This window comes from Asterias rubens, chromosome 20 (genome assembly GCF_902459465.1).
Source record: "Asterias rubens chromosome 20, eAstRub1.3, whole genome shotgun sequence".
Lineage (NCBI taxonomy): Eukaryota > Metazoa > Echinodermata > Asteroidea > Forcipulatida > Asteriidae > Asterias > Asterias rubens.
This window is the reverse complement of record NC_047081.1, coordinates 12,290,173-12,308,458: the sequence shown is the minus strand read 5'-3', so window position 1 is coordinate 12,308,458 and position 18,286 is coordinate 12,290,173. Positions and strand designations below refer to the sequence as shown.

General features: G+C 38.2%; 1 protein-coding gene across 1 annotated transcript; it reads left to right on the top strand.

Moving 5' to 3' along the window:
- Positions 1 to 4,102: 4,102 nt before the first annotated feature.
- On the top strand, positions 4,103 to 17,782 carry LOC117303755 (substance-P receptor-like; the record flags this gene model as incomplete). Its single annotated transcript, XM_033788081.1, has 5 exons — positions 4,103 to 5,457; positions 7,308 to 7,458; positions 9,048 to 9,244; positions 11,015 to 11,154; positions 17,202 to 17,782. Coding segments are annotated over exons 1-5 (1,659 nt in total), but the record flags the coding sequence as incomplete, so codon positions are not given.
- Positions 17,783 to 18,286: the final 504 nt, after the last annotated feature.

Sequence of the window (18,286 nt, the reverse complement as noted above, 5' to 3'; positions counted from 1 at the left end):
AAATATGGTTGATTCTTTATGCTAAGTCTCGGAATGGCATTAAATATAGGCACAGTTAGTTTTGATTATCATGTCTCAGAATCGGTCAAAATAAAGATATTACGGTTGATTATTTATGAGTCTAAGAAATTCTCATAATATTATGGTTGGTTTTCTTTATAAGTCCAATGCAGTCTAACTCTTTACTCGGTAGGTTCTCTGAAAAATCAGTTGATGGTTTTAAATACCAATGATGTTCGTACCAGCCGTATCAAAATGGGGTAGCTGTGTTTCATGTTCCCGGTCCCTGATCGTTATATTAACGGCAGTCGTGAGGGAATGGTGCCTTTATTAAGGGTTAGCCATCTTGATTTTTACTCCATTCCAACTCATTATAACCAAACTGAGGCTGGACGAAATAAGAGTCTGGTGCCGTTTGCGCAATGAATGTTAGCATACATTACTGTTATGGCAACAGGGAACATGACCAAAATGGTGAACGCGTGATAGGTCTATTGTGCCTTTGGTGATACGTAGTAGGATGTGGCACACAATCAGTTAGATTATCTCATGTAAAATATACTCATCTATAATAGGGATATGAAAAGGCTGGTACAGTACACAATATTGGCAGCCACCTTTGAATGTTTCTATCATCAAAGGCAACGCACTGTTTTGGAATTTGTGGTTGCCCTCCGACCCCGCCCCCGCCACGGGTTTCATCGAGGGCATATCAAAGTATATGCCTCGTGAAATAGGAATGCCTAAAAAGGATACACAACTCGGCCAATCGTGTACTTATACTACTTGCATTTAGTCTAACTTTAAAATTGGTGCATTTGATTGTCCGTCTGCCTTTGCCTGACTGTAATTGACATTTGGCGCGCAAATGAGAGAGAGACCAAAATGCAAATTGGTTTTCGTTACTAGTAACGAATTCCCTTCGTGCCGTTCTAACAACACACTATACCAACACCATACGAACTAACAAAATACAGCAAAGGTACGACTAGTTATTTTCTTGAGACAAATAAGTACAATTGTGTATATCGAAACGAAATTGCAGGAAATTGGATTGATTACGCTAATACTATTTGAATCATTGGGAAGCAAACTTTGCTATTAGTCAATTTCCAAAGCGACATCTCTATGGGTGGTGACGTGCGTTTAAGGCTTGGCAGCCAGTAGATGAAAAACAACAAACATGTTTGTTTCAGTCCTGCCCCGTTGAATTTAATAAAAAGTAGACTTTCAAATCGCTCAGTATGTATTGTTTGTTGTTTGTCTGCTCACAGATTGTGTTCCTGAAGGGGTGGGGAAATAATTATTTTCATGGAATTAAGATTAGGCTCAATTACTCCTTGATGTATGTGTTTGACCACACTTATTGGATATGATGTGAGGTTGATCACTGGAAAGCGAAACTGTAGTCATGGTATCGTGATTCCGGACATCAGGAAGTTGACAACAAATCAATTTATTGGGTTTAAGAAGTCAAGTTTCGATAACATTATCAATCACGCGCAAGTGCGTCAAGACATGGGCAGTTGTTCCTTCACTACGACATTTTTCTTGAAGACAGTGGACACTATTGGTCAAGACCAGTCTTCTCACTTGGTGTATCTCAACATACACATATTAACCAACCTGTGAAAAGTTGAGCTCAATCGATTGTCGAAGTTGCAAGATAATAACGAAAGAAAAAACACCCTTGTCACCCGAAGTTGTGTGTTTTCAGATGCGTGATTTCGAGACCTCAAATTCTAAATCTGAGGTCTCGAAATCAAATTCGTTAAAAATTACTTCTTTCTCGAAAATTATGGCACTTCACAGTGTTTTATACTATTAACAGCTCCCCATTACCCGATACCAAAAAAAGTAGTTTGCTAACAATTATTTTGAGTAATTACAGATAGCGTCCACTGCCTTTAAGACTAATAGGTTCAGTCTGCACTCGGTTGGTTTTGCAGCGTTGCCATGTTGTACTTCTAAAATCATCCGTTGGGGATACCAGCAGTGGCGTTCCATTTGCATTATTGGTTTCATGACTTTAATTTATTCCTCTGTACAACGGGAGCAGATTAGATAAGTTATGTGTCTGATGTAATTTACTTTTATCCAACGAATAATGAATACATTGGCATGTTTGCCATTACTGTCAGTTATAATACATTAGTTTGATTCAAAGTCTAGAAGTGCACCAGTAGTGACAGACTGGACATTGACAGAATATTGAATGAATATTTCCATTTGGATGTTACTCTAGTCTTGTCTCACAGAAACCACAATCACCCACGCAGAAGCGCAAAGAAATTAACAAGACGAGCATAAAACGGTGTGCATATCACAGAATTGCAAATTGTATTAAATACATGTGCATGAGAAACCGCATGAGGACTTTTCGTAAGATGTGCAAATGTCGTCTTGAAACAATATCTTGTCTATATGATAATATTTTCAGAACCGACGCCGGTGTCTGAATTTTAAATATTGAGAGGAAACCACAATATGTATTCGTTTGTACCTGTGCGTTAAAGGCAGTGGACACTATTCGTAACTGTCAAAGACTAGCCTGCACAGTTGGTGTATCTCAACAGATGCATAAAATAACTAATCTGCAAAAGTTTGAGCTCGATCGGTCATCGAAGTTGTGAGATAAAAATGAAAGAAAAACAACCTTGTCACACGAAGTTCTGTGCGTTTAGATGGTTGATTTCGAGACCTTAAGTTCTAAATCCGAGGTGGAAAATTACTCATTTCGTGAAAACTATGGCACTTCAGAGGGAGCCGTTTCTCATAATGTTTTAAACCATCAACCTCTCCCCATTACTCGTCACCAAGAAAGGTTTTATGCTAATTATTATTTTGAGTAATTACCAACAGTGTCCACTGTCTTTAAGACGGACTGGTATAACGATATGATAAAAGCTCTAGTCAATTCGATGCATAATGACGTTTCATTTTACAAACAAAATCACCGCTCGGTTCGACTAGTGTATTGTCAACTGTGCCAATTTCCTGCCGAAGTGTTTTGTTTTATATATACTCATGAACATTTTACTATGAATTTCCAGAGCTGGTTCAGTAATTTGTCACAAATCAACCCATTTATTGACATCTTGTGAATGTATTTATAATTACATTTGTGTAAAAACCGCTTGTATCAGTTAGTTAATCCCAAAGATTCAGAGGTTTCAGGGTACACTTTTGGCACATTCTTAGTTTCGACTCTGTATCAAATAATTATTTATCAAAGTCTCACAAAGTATTTTTTCAATATCAAGTTCGTGCATCTCATATATTTACAAGAAATAATTATTGTTAAGTAAACTCGCTCCTGGTAGGTTAATTATTGTTAAGTAAACTCGCTCCTGGTAGGTTAATTATTGTTTTACTTTCAGTGTATTACAGGGGAGCACTAGCGACATTCAATTAGTCCTACTATGATTGCAGTGTTGCGAGCACGTTTATAACGATGTGATTTTTGTAAACTGTGTTGAAGGGAGGAACAATAAGCATTTGTATTTGATTTTTTCATTTTAGGAGCGTTAGCTGAAACCGGGAAGTTCAAACATCAACCTCCATTCTGTCGATGACTGACATACACGCGACTCGTCCAAGAACATCTCAAAAGTGACCTCGGAGCTTCAAGTGTGATGATGCAAGATTGAAAGATAGGACAATATAATCGAGGATTTAATGTTTGTATTACGTTTGCCGACATCTTCATGCATTCTTGATCACCAAAAGCGCCCGAAGAGAAATTGGTAAAATATACATCCTCAGCTCATCGCAATTGTGAAACTTCATACTTACTTAAGAATCATATACACTTGTTTTCCACCTTGTTGAGAACGCCTACTCGTCCGTGCGTAAAACAGTGAGAAAGGGCTGGAGTAACAATGCGCGTGCGCTCCAGAGTGGAAGATTTGATGTTCACTTAAGGGCATCGTATTGCGCGACCAACTCCCTGGTGCAATTTCCATTAGAGCGCAATCTTGTTTTGTAAAGCCCACTGTATACGGAGAGAGTGCGTACGCCGGATTGGCTAACTGGAGAGTGCTCTTATGTGAGACGCTCGCCTTTTAGTAAACCATCTAAGGAATACATGTACAACGGACCATTTGGAAAGTCGCGGCTGATGCGATTTCAAGAGGGGAGAGTTATCTCAGTGTGTTGGGTGATGAAGGAGTAGCAACTAACGGCTTCTCTTGTCCTTGTGAGCTTTATACTGTCCTGGTAGTCACTAGGGTTTTCGCAGCTAGAAACCATCGTATAGTACATCGATACATTGAACCTTGTTTCTCTCTCGTTTCCTTGACACTGGAGATGCAATTCAGCGGGGATCAGATACAGATTACTACACAATATAACAGTGACAGGTTGCTTTTCAAGTCAGTGAAATCCAGACCCGGTTGCCGGGATATCTTCTATCTTTTTTTGTCGAGGTTGATTTGTTAAGAAGTTAGGCTTGGCACCGGACATCTAGTTGTAATGCTCCCTGTTGTTGCCGGCACCTCTATCCGACTACTATCAGCTTTACAGTCAGCCGATTAGTGTAGTGTCACCCGAGGCTTCAGATATAGAGACTCTCGTCAAAACATGATACGGCCATCCGTAGATTTCGGTCACCAAATCTGTGTCAAAAACTGACGAGGTATTATCCATCTACTAATTGGACCAGAACGGTGCTCAGTCTCGGTAGAGTAAGGTCACACAGAACGTGGACATCAAGAATCGAAAAACAGGAAGCAGTGTGGCGGGGAGAGGCTCTTTAAGTGGACGTGTGTTCCTTCAAACTGGAGTGCTATTCTTTTTACGCTCAATCGGCTCGTACGATGCTGATCTGTGTTGTGTCTTTTTAGTGTGAAATATAACAGCAAGCATCATGGGGAACAAAACGAGCGATTTTATGGAGTATGAAGACTTTTACACCATTAACAATACCTTCCCTCATGTAATGGACCAACAAAGTCGAATCATCTGGAGTGTTTTTGTTTCAGCAATTATTCTAACCGCTGCTGGTGGAAATCTCATCGTCATTTGGATTGTGTCAACTGATCCGCGCATGCGTAGTATCACTAATTACTTTTTACTGAACCTAGCCGTTTCTGATACCCTAATTGCAACTTTAAGTATGCCGTCATTATTTAGTTACATCGTCACCCAGAACTGGGTAATGGGTGAGTTTATGTGCCGACTAGCCCGTTTCATGGGCACCGTTTCGACTGTGGCTTCTGTGTTATCCCTCGTTGCTATTTCCATAGACCGGTATCGGGCCATAGTTCACCCATTACTGCCCCGCCTCTCTAAAACATGTATTGTGTGTATGATTATATTCATCTGGATTGGAGCGATTTCTTTTGCCAGTCCACAGTTCTTTTACTCTCAACTCATCACATTTGGATACAGTGACGGTGATATAACGCAGTGTTATATTATTTGGCCGGATGGAATCCAACGAGAGTACGAATTCTGGTGAGTAATTTGATTTGTTCTTTTGTTTTAATCATGTACACATGTTGGTGTAAACAATAAAACTGACCTGGGGAAATGTTATCTGAATTCGTGGTTAAGCTGACCCCGTTACAGTCGTATTCCGAATAGTTCCAAAACGGTTGACCCATTTCGAGTCAAACCAAGTTGGTCAACCCTTACAAAGTTACCTCTTACAAAGTCGCCCACTTACAAAGTCACACCCTACAAAGTCACCCCTTACAAAGTCGCCCCCATACTAAGTCACCCCTTACAAAGTCGCCCCCTGATTTGATGCGTTTTCGTGTAGGTACTTTTATTGTTTTGCTTTAACAAATATTACACTTTGGTCAACAGTGACAATATTTCAGACGGTCTATTTCTCGAGGGATTAACTCTCAATCAACAAACTAATCAGTGGTGACAAATCGGACTGAAACTTGGCATTAGTTATTATTTTTCAAGCGTATCGTAAAGGCACTATACATATTATTTGGTAATTGCCCAAGACCAGTAATCTCTAATGGTGTATCCTTACTCGTTGGTGTATCCCAACTTAAATTAACAATGTGAAAATTTGAGCTCATTTTGTCATCGAAGTTGCAAGAGAACAATAAAGAAAAACATCCTTTTTGCACAGCTTACTTCCAGCTGAAGTATTTTAACATTCTAGTGAGATAATATTTTTTTCTCACAACGATTTATACTTTCAACAGCTTTCCACTGCTCGTTACCAAGTATGTTGTTGGCTAACAATTATTTTGAGTAATATAGTGTCCATTGCCTTTAACATTTATAATGCAGATCAACCTCGCAACATACTGCCGTGTGTTCGTTCGCCGATATGGTGCATTATTCTGTTACTGTTTGAACTTTCCGATATTGCTGGATTTATGTCTAATCCCGAGGTCTCATCCATGGTGTTCACAATACTGCCCTACAAGTCCAAAGTATTCCTTAAGATGTGTGGCTCAGGAGGAAAACAGGCACAAAGTATTCCTTAAGATGTGTGGCTCAGGAGGAAGTCAGGCCTGTAATTACTGACATTCCGTGGGTACTAAGCTAGAAGCTTTATAACCCTATAAAATGCTTGACTTCAACTTCTTGTATAGAATCAAATTACTCTTCACTCATTGCAGATGGGTAGTATAGCCAAGCAAACTAATCGGTTCTTCCTACAGTCAAACTCACAGATTAGATAGTTTGATATCTCCATATAATGACCACAGTCTTCCGTTTAGAAAATTCCTTGGTGTTATGAGACATCAATATTTGCAAGTTAAGACGATCCTATACCTCAACGCCTACGCACAACCCTTGTGTTTGATTATCTTGATAGATGGGTCATTAATAACTATTGTATTGAAATTTAGAAGGTGGAAATCTCACTTGTCGAGCCTTGTCGGCTTCTTTGGTGAAACTTCAATCAATAATTATCGAAGCACAATAAATATTGTATGTGGTATAAACCTTTATTTTTGAAAACAGATTCTTAGAGTAAATCCGACAAAATGCATTGAGAAAAGATAGGATCAATTAATTGAGTATGTGTAGGTAGGTTTGATCTTACATTTCTAAAAACAAAAGGGGGAGAAACAGAAAGAAATGATGTTCAACAGTCTTCAAAAGCCTTAGTATATGTCTAGTTGGGAAAAGTGTATGCATGTGGTTGTGGTTCGAACCTCTCTCACCAAGATAAGTATAGATTAATTCAGTCTGTGGTCAATATGGCACTCGGAACTCATGAGTTTCGGTTAGATTCAAAACAAAGTCATTTGCAACTTTTCACTCTGTGCTGATTTCAAAGAAAGATAACCTCAAATTAATGTAAATTTGTTTATTTTCCCCAAAAGGTATAATGTGACGTCATTCAGCGTAGTATACTGCGTACCGTTATCTGTTCTCGCTATGTGTTACACCGTCATAGGAGTAAAACTTTGGCGTAGTGGTGTTCTGGGGGAATATATTCCGAATCGTGCGAAACACATCAAAGCAAAACGAAAGGTAAACGATGTTTTTGTTTTAAGATTCAGTAATGAGTTTGAAGAGTAAAACTAGTGTGTTTTATTTTGACTTTATATTTGCTGAACTGTTGAATATAACCCGCTCTCTTGAGTCAATCCTATGATGGGTTATCATGTTCATTACTATATACAATGTTCAAATAAGCTCAGTCGTTTAGTCATATTAAGAAACAGCTGCCAACCCTTTTTCCAAAATACATGTTTAAGTCTAGTTAAACGTACATCGCATTACTACACTTAATGACTCATTTGGCTATTGAACCAAAAGGTCATCTGATCTTATTATATTAGGTATCAATATTCTTCACGATGAAAACGTTCACCTGACTAATAGCTATAGGTTTTCACTTACAGATATTCACAGTACAGGGTAACTCAAATATACATCCGTTATTTGTCGTGGGCACACAAATCTTTCAATCTATGTTTCATCCACATAAGCGACAAGACCACGTTTTGCTTAAGAATAAAAAAAAAACGAGTGATTTTTACAATAGAAAGGGTCGTGCTGTATGCATACAAAGGTATAGGTTGCACGCATAGTAATGAAACATCATGGGCACGTCTAAGCATTCAAACCGAGGACTTGGAGAAGGTTATAACAAAAGGGATCCGGGAAAAAGTCACACCGAGGACGTCCTCGATTCGATTTCGTGTACAATACCAATAGGGACGTCTGAAAAATAAACTATGTCCAAACAATGGGAGAACAAAGAGAAGTCCTCGGTTTACACCATAAACACAGCTGTGCGTGGGGGTGTGTGTGTGTGTTTATCCTGGATTTATGTTATAACGAGGGTTATTGAAATAACATGGTCAACTTTGGAACGCTAGGTGGCAGCAAACTGTTATCGGTACGAGAAGAAGGCGCTGAAACTCGCGTAAACAAATTCCCAAAAATGTAATCGGGTTTTGACATACTATGGTCAGTTGAATACTTTTTGAAAACAAACATAATTAAAATTTAAATTGGTAACTTACCCATTTTAAAACAATGACGCACTTTTTTATGCAGGTTGTTGTTGGGTCATATAATCTACCATTCGTATAGGAGGGTGTCCACCTCTGAAAATCATGCTGTGGCTTTTTCAATCTGAAAAAAAGGAGAACAAAAACGTTACACGTGTTATACACGTTGATATGATCTGTTATTTCCATGTGTATTATGACATCAACATAAAAAAGCGAATGAACAATAATGTTTGTAAGCGACGAATGCTTTCTGAGTCCTTTAAAACATGGATCTAACGGCACTTCGAGGTGAGGGTTCGAATCAAGGTCATTACACTTTGTTCATTTAGCAAGATGCGTTACTAACTATTATCTCCACCCAGGGTATAAGTGGGTACCTGCGAGGGTAGAGGTTGATATTGTGTATGAAAAGCCACAAGCGCCTTACAAGCAGCTCAGGGCTGAATACTCCTTATAAGAAGCTGAGAAAGATGACATGAATGTTATTGGCACAATGAACAGGGCAGTAATGTTAAGCACATCGAATCGTTATTGTGAAGTACGCTAACTACTAATGCTCTTAGGGATTAACTTTCATTAATGTGTATTTTGTTTTAGGTTGTGAAGATGATCATTGTGGTGATAGCAGTGTTTGCAACCTGTTGGCTACCTCTTCACATCTACCAGTTCTTATCCTTTATGAGTGACTCTGCCTACCAAAAGAGCTATTCTCTTCACATCTACCTTAGTGTCTGGACCCTTGCTATGAGTAGCTCCATGTATAATCCATTTATCTACTGCTGGCTCAATGACAGGTAAATCAATACAACAAAAATACTTCCATCAAAATTACTTCTAAGTGGGTGGGACATTTTACCTGGGGCTCTTGCTCATTCCTGTCACAAAGTTGGCAGCCATTCATTTTGTTGAGTGGTTAATCTAATTTCACGACCTATAGGACCTTGCTGTTGATTTTGAGATTTGTTTTGGGGAGGGGTGTGCTGGGAAAATAGGAATCTGTGCTAACCTTTTGATTAATTTTGCAATGACAGTGGTTACCCTTAGTTATCCATCAGTTGGAAACCAAATAACGTCTTGCCCCGGGTCAAATGTAGCCTAAGTTATTCCTTTGCTAGTCTGTTGTTCCGATTTGGCAGTGATTTCCCCAGCTCGACCATCAGGTAAGATGGGGCGACTAAAATAAGACGTGCTCTTGCGTTAAGGCTATCGGGACGATTGCACACAATTAACTCGGACAAAGTGGCACGCTCGCAATCTGCGCAACTTGAATTGCTTGATGTCTTGAGTGCTGATGAATTCTTAATTATTCTGTCACACCATGGAGGTAGCTACCTCCGTGGCCACATCAACAGTTCGATGTTTTCTTCAGGTCTGGTTTCTAGACCTGCGATGTCTTGATTGACGATCGCCGTAGCCACAGAGCAATGAACTTAGACATTGTGAAACACATTGAACAGACAGACACTAAACCTGCTTTCTTTTCGGCAAAAAAATCACTTCGCTATAATTATTTCAAAATGTAAAATATGATGTTGTAAAATATTTGTATTTGTAATTTAATTTTCGCAGCTTATATTAATCCATGAACTGTAGTTTTACCTAGCAACATGGTCCAATATAGAATCACAAATAATATTGGACGTTTTCTTCTAAGTGTTTTTCACAGCATAAATGTTCCGTGGTATGACATGCGAGGTTTAGGTTTGTACTAGGGAATTTATTTTCCAACCTTGTTGATATCAAGATTGTTTAGAGGTTTAGAGGAAAGACTAGCAGTGACAAATTCAACACATGTCAGAGGGCAAGTTACAACTCATGCAATGTTAAAATGTATATATTAATAATAAAGCTACTAAAACTTATACTGGGTATATATCCCTCGATGGAGTGCCCGAGGCGACTACAATAATACAGAACAGTAACTTACAAGAACTATTTTTTGTATTTCTGAGATTGGGGAAAAAAGTGTATAAATGTAACTCGAACGAAAATATCCATAAAAACTCAGATCAGAGCAACACATTTCAATAATATCTGATTTCCCCATAGCTTGGAGCTTTGTGATTAATTTATATAAGTTGCTTTGTGTGTTTCCTGCTCAATCCTCACATGAGCTGGGACAAAATAAACCGGCAGCATGTGTAAACAACAGATTCAAACATTATTGGACGACGGGGCAATAAATTGTATACGAAAGAAAGTAACAATTCACAAAGTCCCTTGGGCATTCGTTGTTCTCAACCAATCTTTTACGAAGTAAAATAACTGTTCGGCAAAATTGACAAGCTATATCCGGTGCTTTTGGGGTTTACAGAACACGCAGTATTATATCACGGTTTGTTATTAATAGTTGCACCTTTAAACTTTTGAGGTAGCCTTTCACTATGATATCAACTTCCCGGGAAAATATTGACACGTCTATGGATAGGGGGTTTGTGTGTGTATGCTGACGTCGGATTGCCATACACCAAAGTAGGTTTGATTTCATGTGATCGATCAGCAAGAACTCAGTTTTAATCAAAATGCTATTTGTATTTGTGTACGTTGTGCTTCTGTACTCGCAGGTTTCGAGCTGGCTTTAAGCGTGTATTCCGCTGTAGTCAAGGCACGTCAGATACACGACACAGTCAGCGACAGAGCGGAACGCCAATGTCCCCAACAAGCCGCATGACGTCATCAACTGGATATCAACGAACCACCAATGGTAAGCAAGAACTGGGATGCAAGAACAGTCTTCTCTCTGCAAGTGTAGTTGACTCTATGGAAGACACGTGCTAGTGTAAATTGAGTTGTGTTTACTTGAACTGTGTGTTTGACTTGCAAATGTTGAAACTTTTGCAAATCTCTGTTGCAGGCTTTATCGGTCATGCCTCCCTTTGCAATGCCTCTCAAGAACTTTTTAAAAAGAGGGTACAAAATACAAAGTACTGTTGACCTTTGGAGCTTTAGAAAAGAACAGGTGTGTGCACAACAAGAGCCGCTCAAACCATTTTGGTTCCATTAGAAAGATCGATATGGGTTTAGAACAAATCTTCATGAGAATTTCTTTGGAATTTTTCTCCCTTGAATGAGTTGAAATTTGACCATATTATGTTCTTTTGGAAAGTACAAAATTACAGAAAAGTGAACAATCCTACGTAGGCAGCATCATGTGCTGGATTGGATTGCCTGTAATTTTGACATGAAATTGACTTATGTTTGAATATTTAATAATTGAAAGTAGATCGTAAACTGTCTTTGATGTTCAAACAAGATTTGATGCTTTGATATTATATTCATGAAGATTAAATGACGAATGTTTACAATGCAAATGCATTAGTTACGAGCGAACGGTTGTAGTTTGCGGTAACACCGACAAATAACCATGGATACTCTGAGTTGTTTTTTTTTACGTGAAAGCTACCGTTTCAAAAAAGACGCGCTTTGTGGACAGTATGACCTTTGGTTCCAGACTGTGTTTTTGAAAGGTAGAAGTAAACACATCTGGTTTCCCTTTATCATTTATTCACATAGTTAACTCACTATTTTAATAAGCAAGTTAGCGCGCCCTCTTCGGCTGCAAGACGTCAAAGGGCCACTCTCACCTCTGACGTCAAAATACTTAAACATTTCTTTGTCATTTTAAACAAAGAATACGATACAGGTACATAACAAAACACAAATTTAGCTATTTTTCCACATTTACTAAGTTTAAACCCAATCACAAAAGATTGTGTTTTTTTTGTTTTTTTTTTTTTTTTTTTTTCATTCTCTTCTTTCTTTCTTTTTGTTCAAGAAAATGGTCAACGTTATGATCTGTGTATATAACTCATATTTTGGTACTGGTGTACAAAAAAAAAAAAACACTTTTAAATCCAACACGAGAAGATGTTAATATCGTTGCTACTTGAGATAACAAATTTATCCAATTTAGTTTGTTGAGAAATAATATTGTATATAGCAAGAAATTGTCCGGATGTTATTAGGACAGTTTCTACTCATGTTACTTTTGAGCGAATCAGCCAAACTGCAACTTGATAACAACGATATTGGAATTACTAAGAAACTCTTCAATATTTGAAATACATATTTTCTTCTGTCTGCTTTAGCTGTTACTGATAATGTTATTATCATGCTTTGAATAATTTGTGGACATTTGTTATGATATAGTGATGCACGTGACGTTGTGTGTGGGGGATTTTTAAGTATGAATCTGCAGCCGTTTGCTCCAATGAAAATGTATGTTTCGAAATTACACTTTAGAATTTGGAAATCAGCTACATTATACAAAGCAACTTAAAAACCAATTATGCTACCACAAGAAATATTCTTTTTTTAAATGCAGTGCCATTACTGATCATCGTTTCTCCTAAACCCTAATCCAATCCGTGTTATTGAATCAGATTCTTGCTGAGTGGTGTGGTCCGAAGTTCGGATCTCCGTAAGACCAAGGAGCTTAAATCTGGAACTCCATGACCTGGAATTAGGTCAGTTCGCTTCAAGGTCTTGATAATTATTATTACAAATATTTTGTTGAACCACTTAAGAGGATTTCTGACCTAGGCTTGAATTCAAAATAACACTTGACCCACGTCTAGCAAGAAACTGTGGCTAACTCTTTTGTTTAAATTTTTAAAAGAATTTCCTTCTGTGTTAGCAGAATTGCTTGGGGGACAAACAAAAATATTATGTTTACCATAGACCTATGCAGAGTAGAAACCTCTTCACAGTTTGAGCCACCTCTTTGGGGAGCACTCTTACCAGTTAAACCGTTTACTCAATGCTCTCTCGGGGTTAAGGCATGGCCCATTCCCTCCATAATGTTTGCCCACAGTCTAATGCTTATTTATCCTCCACCCAAACTGCTAGTAGACCTAAAGTACTCAGGGAAAGATGCTGTTCACATTCCGCTTATTGGTGAACTGGTGAGATCTATGCCAGTTCAGATTCCTATAGTCAAAATGGCAGCCGTACATTTTGATCAAACTCAGAGGTATTGACACGGATGCTGAATTACGCCACTCTTAAACACAAGCTTTTACGGCAGGCAGCTGCAAGGAAATGTTTTCATGTGGTTGACCGATTTCACATCAGTCACGTCTTAAATCTTGAATTCTTCTGGATAAAGAGCAAATAGTAGAAAGACATTCATCACTTAGTTATGGTGCATGAATTAACGGCATGGTTCTTTAGCTACCCTCTGGAGTGTAAACACTAAGGGAGCCGTTTCAATTATTCTCTAAGACCGGAAACACCGGGGGTTTGAGTTTTTACCCATAATGTACTTAAAACAATTTAGAATGGAAAGTAGTGAAATGAAGAAACATGGTCAAGGAGACGGGAACATTATGCGCATATAGAAAGTGTTTTATTGGATTCTACTAGAACAGGATGTTCAACTTATTGGCATAAAACAGGAATGGTGTTTGGATTTTCTCGCCATGTCCTCTCCGGTCATTGCTTATAGTTTGTTTGTTGTTTGTTTGTTCGTTTGTTTGTTAGTTGGACTCGTGGGTTGTGTTTTGTTGTTGTTGTTGTTGTTGTTGTTGTTGTTGTTGTTGTTGTTGTTGTTGTTTTGTTTTGGGGTTTTTTGGCGGCCCTACATCTTCACAATGAGTCTATATTTTTGTTGTTTATGTTTCTTTATAAACACTCGGGTATAACCTTTAAAATGATGTTTCCATGGTATTTTTTGCATAAAAATATGTTTTATGCATCCTGATCTTTCAATCATAGAGGGTGGAAATATGGGGGGGATGATTTGAAACGAAATGAAAATGACGAAAAAGATACGCGGAGTGAGCGATGGATAGCCGACAAAATACATCGGAATAGATGAAAGATGCGTGGAACCAAAAAGAGATTGAAGAAATGGAATGAGTTGAAAGTGGTTGGACGTGAGGAGATTAGGAAATGTCCGTAAGTGAAAGCTGAATGAAACACACATGGGTGATCTTCAAGTGATGAGGGATGTTTGGTATAGGTGTGCCAAGAGTAACCATGCGAGCCTTCAAGAGAAGGTACAATCTAGTTGAGTGTGAGGAACTAGAGTACAATCAAACTAAGAGATTGTAAACAGGGAGAGGTCGAAAAGGAAATGTACTATAGTCTTGTAATTCATTCATCGTCAATACTTCAACTGATTACACAAAACGTTGCCGTTTAAAATATTTGCCATTAAGAAAAGTGCAAACAAATTCATATAGGTCAATCGTTTTGAATTAATAAGACGCGAGATTTACTTAAAGTGAAAAATTTACAAGATAATTTGATGTAATTATGAGTTGTCCTATACCTGTGCAAATTTCAAAAGAACCAGAAAAAAAACACTACAAACTGTTAAAACTTGAAATGGCAAGTGATATTGGCACCTCTTTTAGACAATCAGAAGTTTCAGCTGGGAGACAAACATGTCGACCTTTGACCTATTCAGCCCACATCATTTCCTCAGATTAATGAAGTTTGGCTAAGATTGCGATGCCGAAAAAATGTCAGTTGGATTAATGCCTGCATGCGTGGTGAGGAAGTTTAAAGGCAGTGGACACCTTTGGTAATTACTCAAAATATTTATTAGCATAAAACCTTTATTGGTGACGAGTAATGGGGAGAGGTTGATGGTATAAAACATTGTGAGAAACGGCTCCCTCTGAAGTGCCATAGTTTTCGAGGAAGAAATAATTTTGAACTTGAGGTATCGAAATCAACCATCTAAACGCACACAACTTCGTGTGACAGGATTGTTTTTTTCTTTCATTATTATCTCTCATGTTCGATGACCGATTGAGCTCAAATTTTCACAGGTTTGTTATTTTATGCATATGTTGAGATACACCAACTGTGAAGGCTAGTCGTTGACAGTTACCAATAGTGTCCAGTGTCTTTAAAACAAGGGAGTGTGTTCATTGCGTTTAAAGTTCTATTAAATTAGACACAAGATGTATCCCGCTGAATAATAGTCGTGATCAAAAACAACATGTAACATGAAGCTCTAGTTAGGATAAAGCCTTTTATTTTTATGAGTAAATGTAAGGCGAGAGATCGGAAAGAGAATATTTACAAGTCGTGTATTGTTGAACGTGTGGGCTGAGTTAAACATTAACAGATTAGAGATGAGTTGCAGGAGAATGATGTGATGATAAAAATTAATGATAGATGATAGGTTAGAGGGCAACTAATATCACTGCTATCTTTTAGTTTGTCATATTATTCATTTGACATTCGGCGCCCATCAAGTTGTGTAAACTTTAAAATGAAATGGGCATTTTCGCATCACCAATCTATAATCACGAGATCTGTCTTGCATAGAGACGGTGTATGTTGACATCGTATAAAAGATGGTTTCAAGAAAAGGTGACAGAGTACTTTATTTTAAGGAGAATCACTGGACCTAGTTTGTCTTCATGAGCCATCACGTCTGTCGTTTCTTTTGTCATCGTAATTTGAAATCGAATAAATGAGAGGGGCGTGTTTGTATAACTAAGTGTTGATGACGATGTCCCTTATTGGCAGAGATAGTGTATCTTGACAACACAATATAGATGGTTGTAAAACTAAAATCTTTTAAGGGTAGTTGCTGAAAGTGAAAGCAATGTACGTAGTTTTTATGCGATGCTTTATTTACGGTAGTTTCAGGGGGGTAATGTTTGACTAATGTTTGTCAAGCTGTTTTTCTTACATGCTTAACACAACACACCAGACCTGAGAACGTCGCATCTGAGCATTCTGCAGCCGCTGTTTAACAATCGAAGTAAATATTTGTCAATATTATTGCTAGCACGACCTCTGTTGAGCCGAATTTCATTCAGTACAAACAAAAACGTATGCGCTTTGTGTCGTTTTTAGTATTATATCGTAGAATGTTTGTTTATAAAGTGCTATGAGCTGTACTCTATGGGTCACCCTCGTTAATTGGTTTTAACACTTTATTATTATTTGTTTTAATCAAAAGGTCACAAAAAGGTGGCTGTAGCCCTTGATGTATAGCCGCATTTCAACATCTCTAAAAGGCAGAGGTATTTTTCTGCTTGAATCGATTGACCAGGTATTTTTTTCACATAATAAACAAGAACCTGAATGTATGCATAAAGTGGAAACTAACAGGTGTTACAGAGTTTTTGCATCACGCAGATCCCCACACGAAGATCGATTTGGTTTCGAAGTACGGGTTTTAGTTTATATTGATGACCAATTGAACTGTAACTATATTAAGTAGTCTTCTTCAAAAGCCGCTTTTTTAGTTTTTCTCCTTGGTCTTTTTTTTCCTTCCTTCCTTTCTAATTTTAACGCGCGTGTCCACTTGAATTGAAGTAGGCTGGCCCCATTTATGTATTGATTTGATATGGAAATTGTCATCGGGTGCCGCATTCAGGTGGCTTGTTGTCAAAAATCGTTCTTTGGTTGAGGTCGATATAGAAGGACGCCCTCTATCGAAACTAATGGACCTTGTATAAAACAACACAGTGTGGCGGTCATGTCTTGATCATGGAATATCTTTAAAGGCAATTCACATATTAAAGGCAATGTATACCTTTGGTGTTTGAAACAGTTCATTCAAATGCTTTTCATAAATTACTCCAATAAAAGTAAGATTTTTCGAAGCGAATTTCCACAAAGGAAGACTATTGCCTTTATGAATACACAGTGTATGTTTATTCTTCAAGTTGGTGGCGATAAAGAGCGATATCTTTATCCATTACCGTAAAGTGTTTCGAACTGAAATATTTCTCAAGATGCATACACTATTCAAAGCTGTTGTAATTCTTACTACGTCAGTTCTTGGAGTCATGTTTGACCCTGCAATGACTATGTCCGCGCAAGTTTCAAGCATCATCAAGACTGCCAACTTCTACCTCACTAACATCGGCAGGGCCCGCAGACTACTGACTGTCGACGCAACCAAGCTTGCAGTGTACACTTTGGTCACTTCAAGACTCGACTATTGCAACAGTCTTCTGATTGGAATCAGCCAAAAACTCAAAAGGAGGCTAAATAATGTGCAACGAACAGCTGCCAGACTCATCACAAAGAAACGCAAGTTCGACTCTATCACCCCGGAACTCATCACACTACACTGGCTCCCAATCAAACAAAGGATCGACTTCAAGGTCATCGTTTTCATGTTCAAGGCCTTACATCAACAAGCCCCTCATTACATCATAGACATTCTGCAAGTTGGTGCTGAACGGAGACTCCTTCGGTCAAACAGCTCCTGTTCACCATACTTTGTAGTTCCAAGAACAAGTCACATCACTTTTGCCGATAGAGCCTTCTCGGTATATGGACCCAAACTCTGGAATAAACTCCCCAATCACATCAGGGACACAACATCACTCAACACATTCAAGGCACTTCTTAAAGCCCACTTGTTTCAGGAGGCCTACCATCAATGACTTGTTATTTCTTCTGTGCCTCAGCGCCTTTGAGGCAAACTTTTGATTTAGGCGCTATACAAATTACGTTTGATTGATTGATTGATTGATTTTTACTTTCATTAAGTATGAGAAACTTACTTTAAAGACAGTTACTTCTTAAATTATGAAGACAAAGCTTTGGGTGCTTTGTGTTCTTCTTTCCTAGTGTGTTTTGGGGGGTTTTCGGGTGTGTTCAATGGTAAGTTACACACTTAACGTGATTGGCGAATGCTGAGAAGTTGTGAATGTGTGGTGTGGTGAAACCAATGTATGTTATTATGTAAAGAATCAATGAATGATGAATGATGAATGACAGCGAAATTAAGGGTATGAATCAATGTATGAATAAGAGCGGTCCAAAGACTCAATTATGTTGTTAATTTTCTAGTGGAAATATTGGAGCGTACAAATGTATCAGAGAACTATATTAAATGATGTTGGACCTTT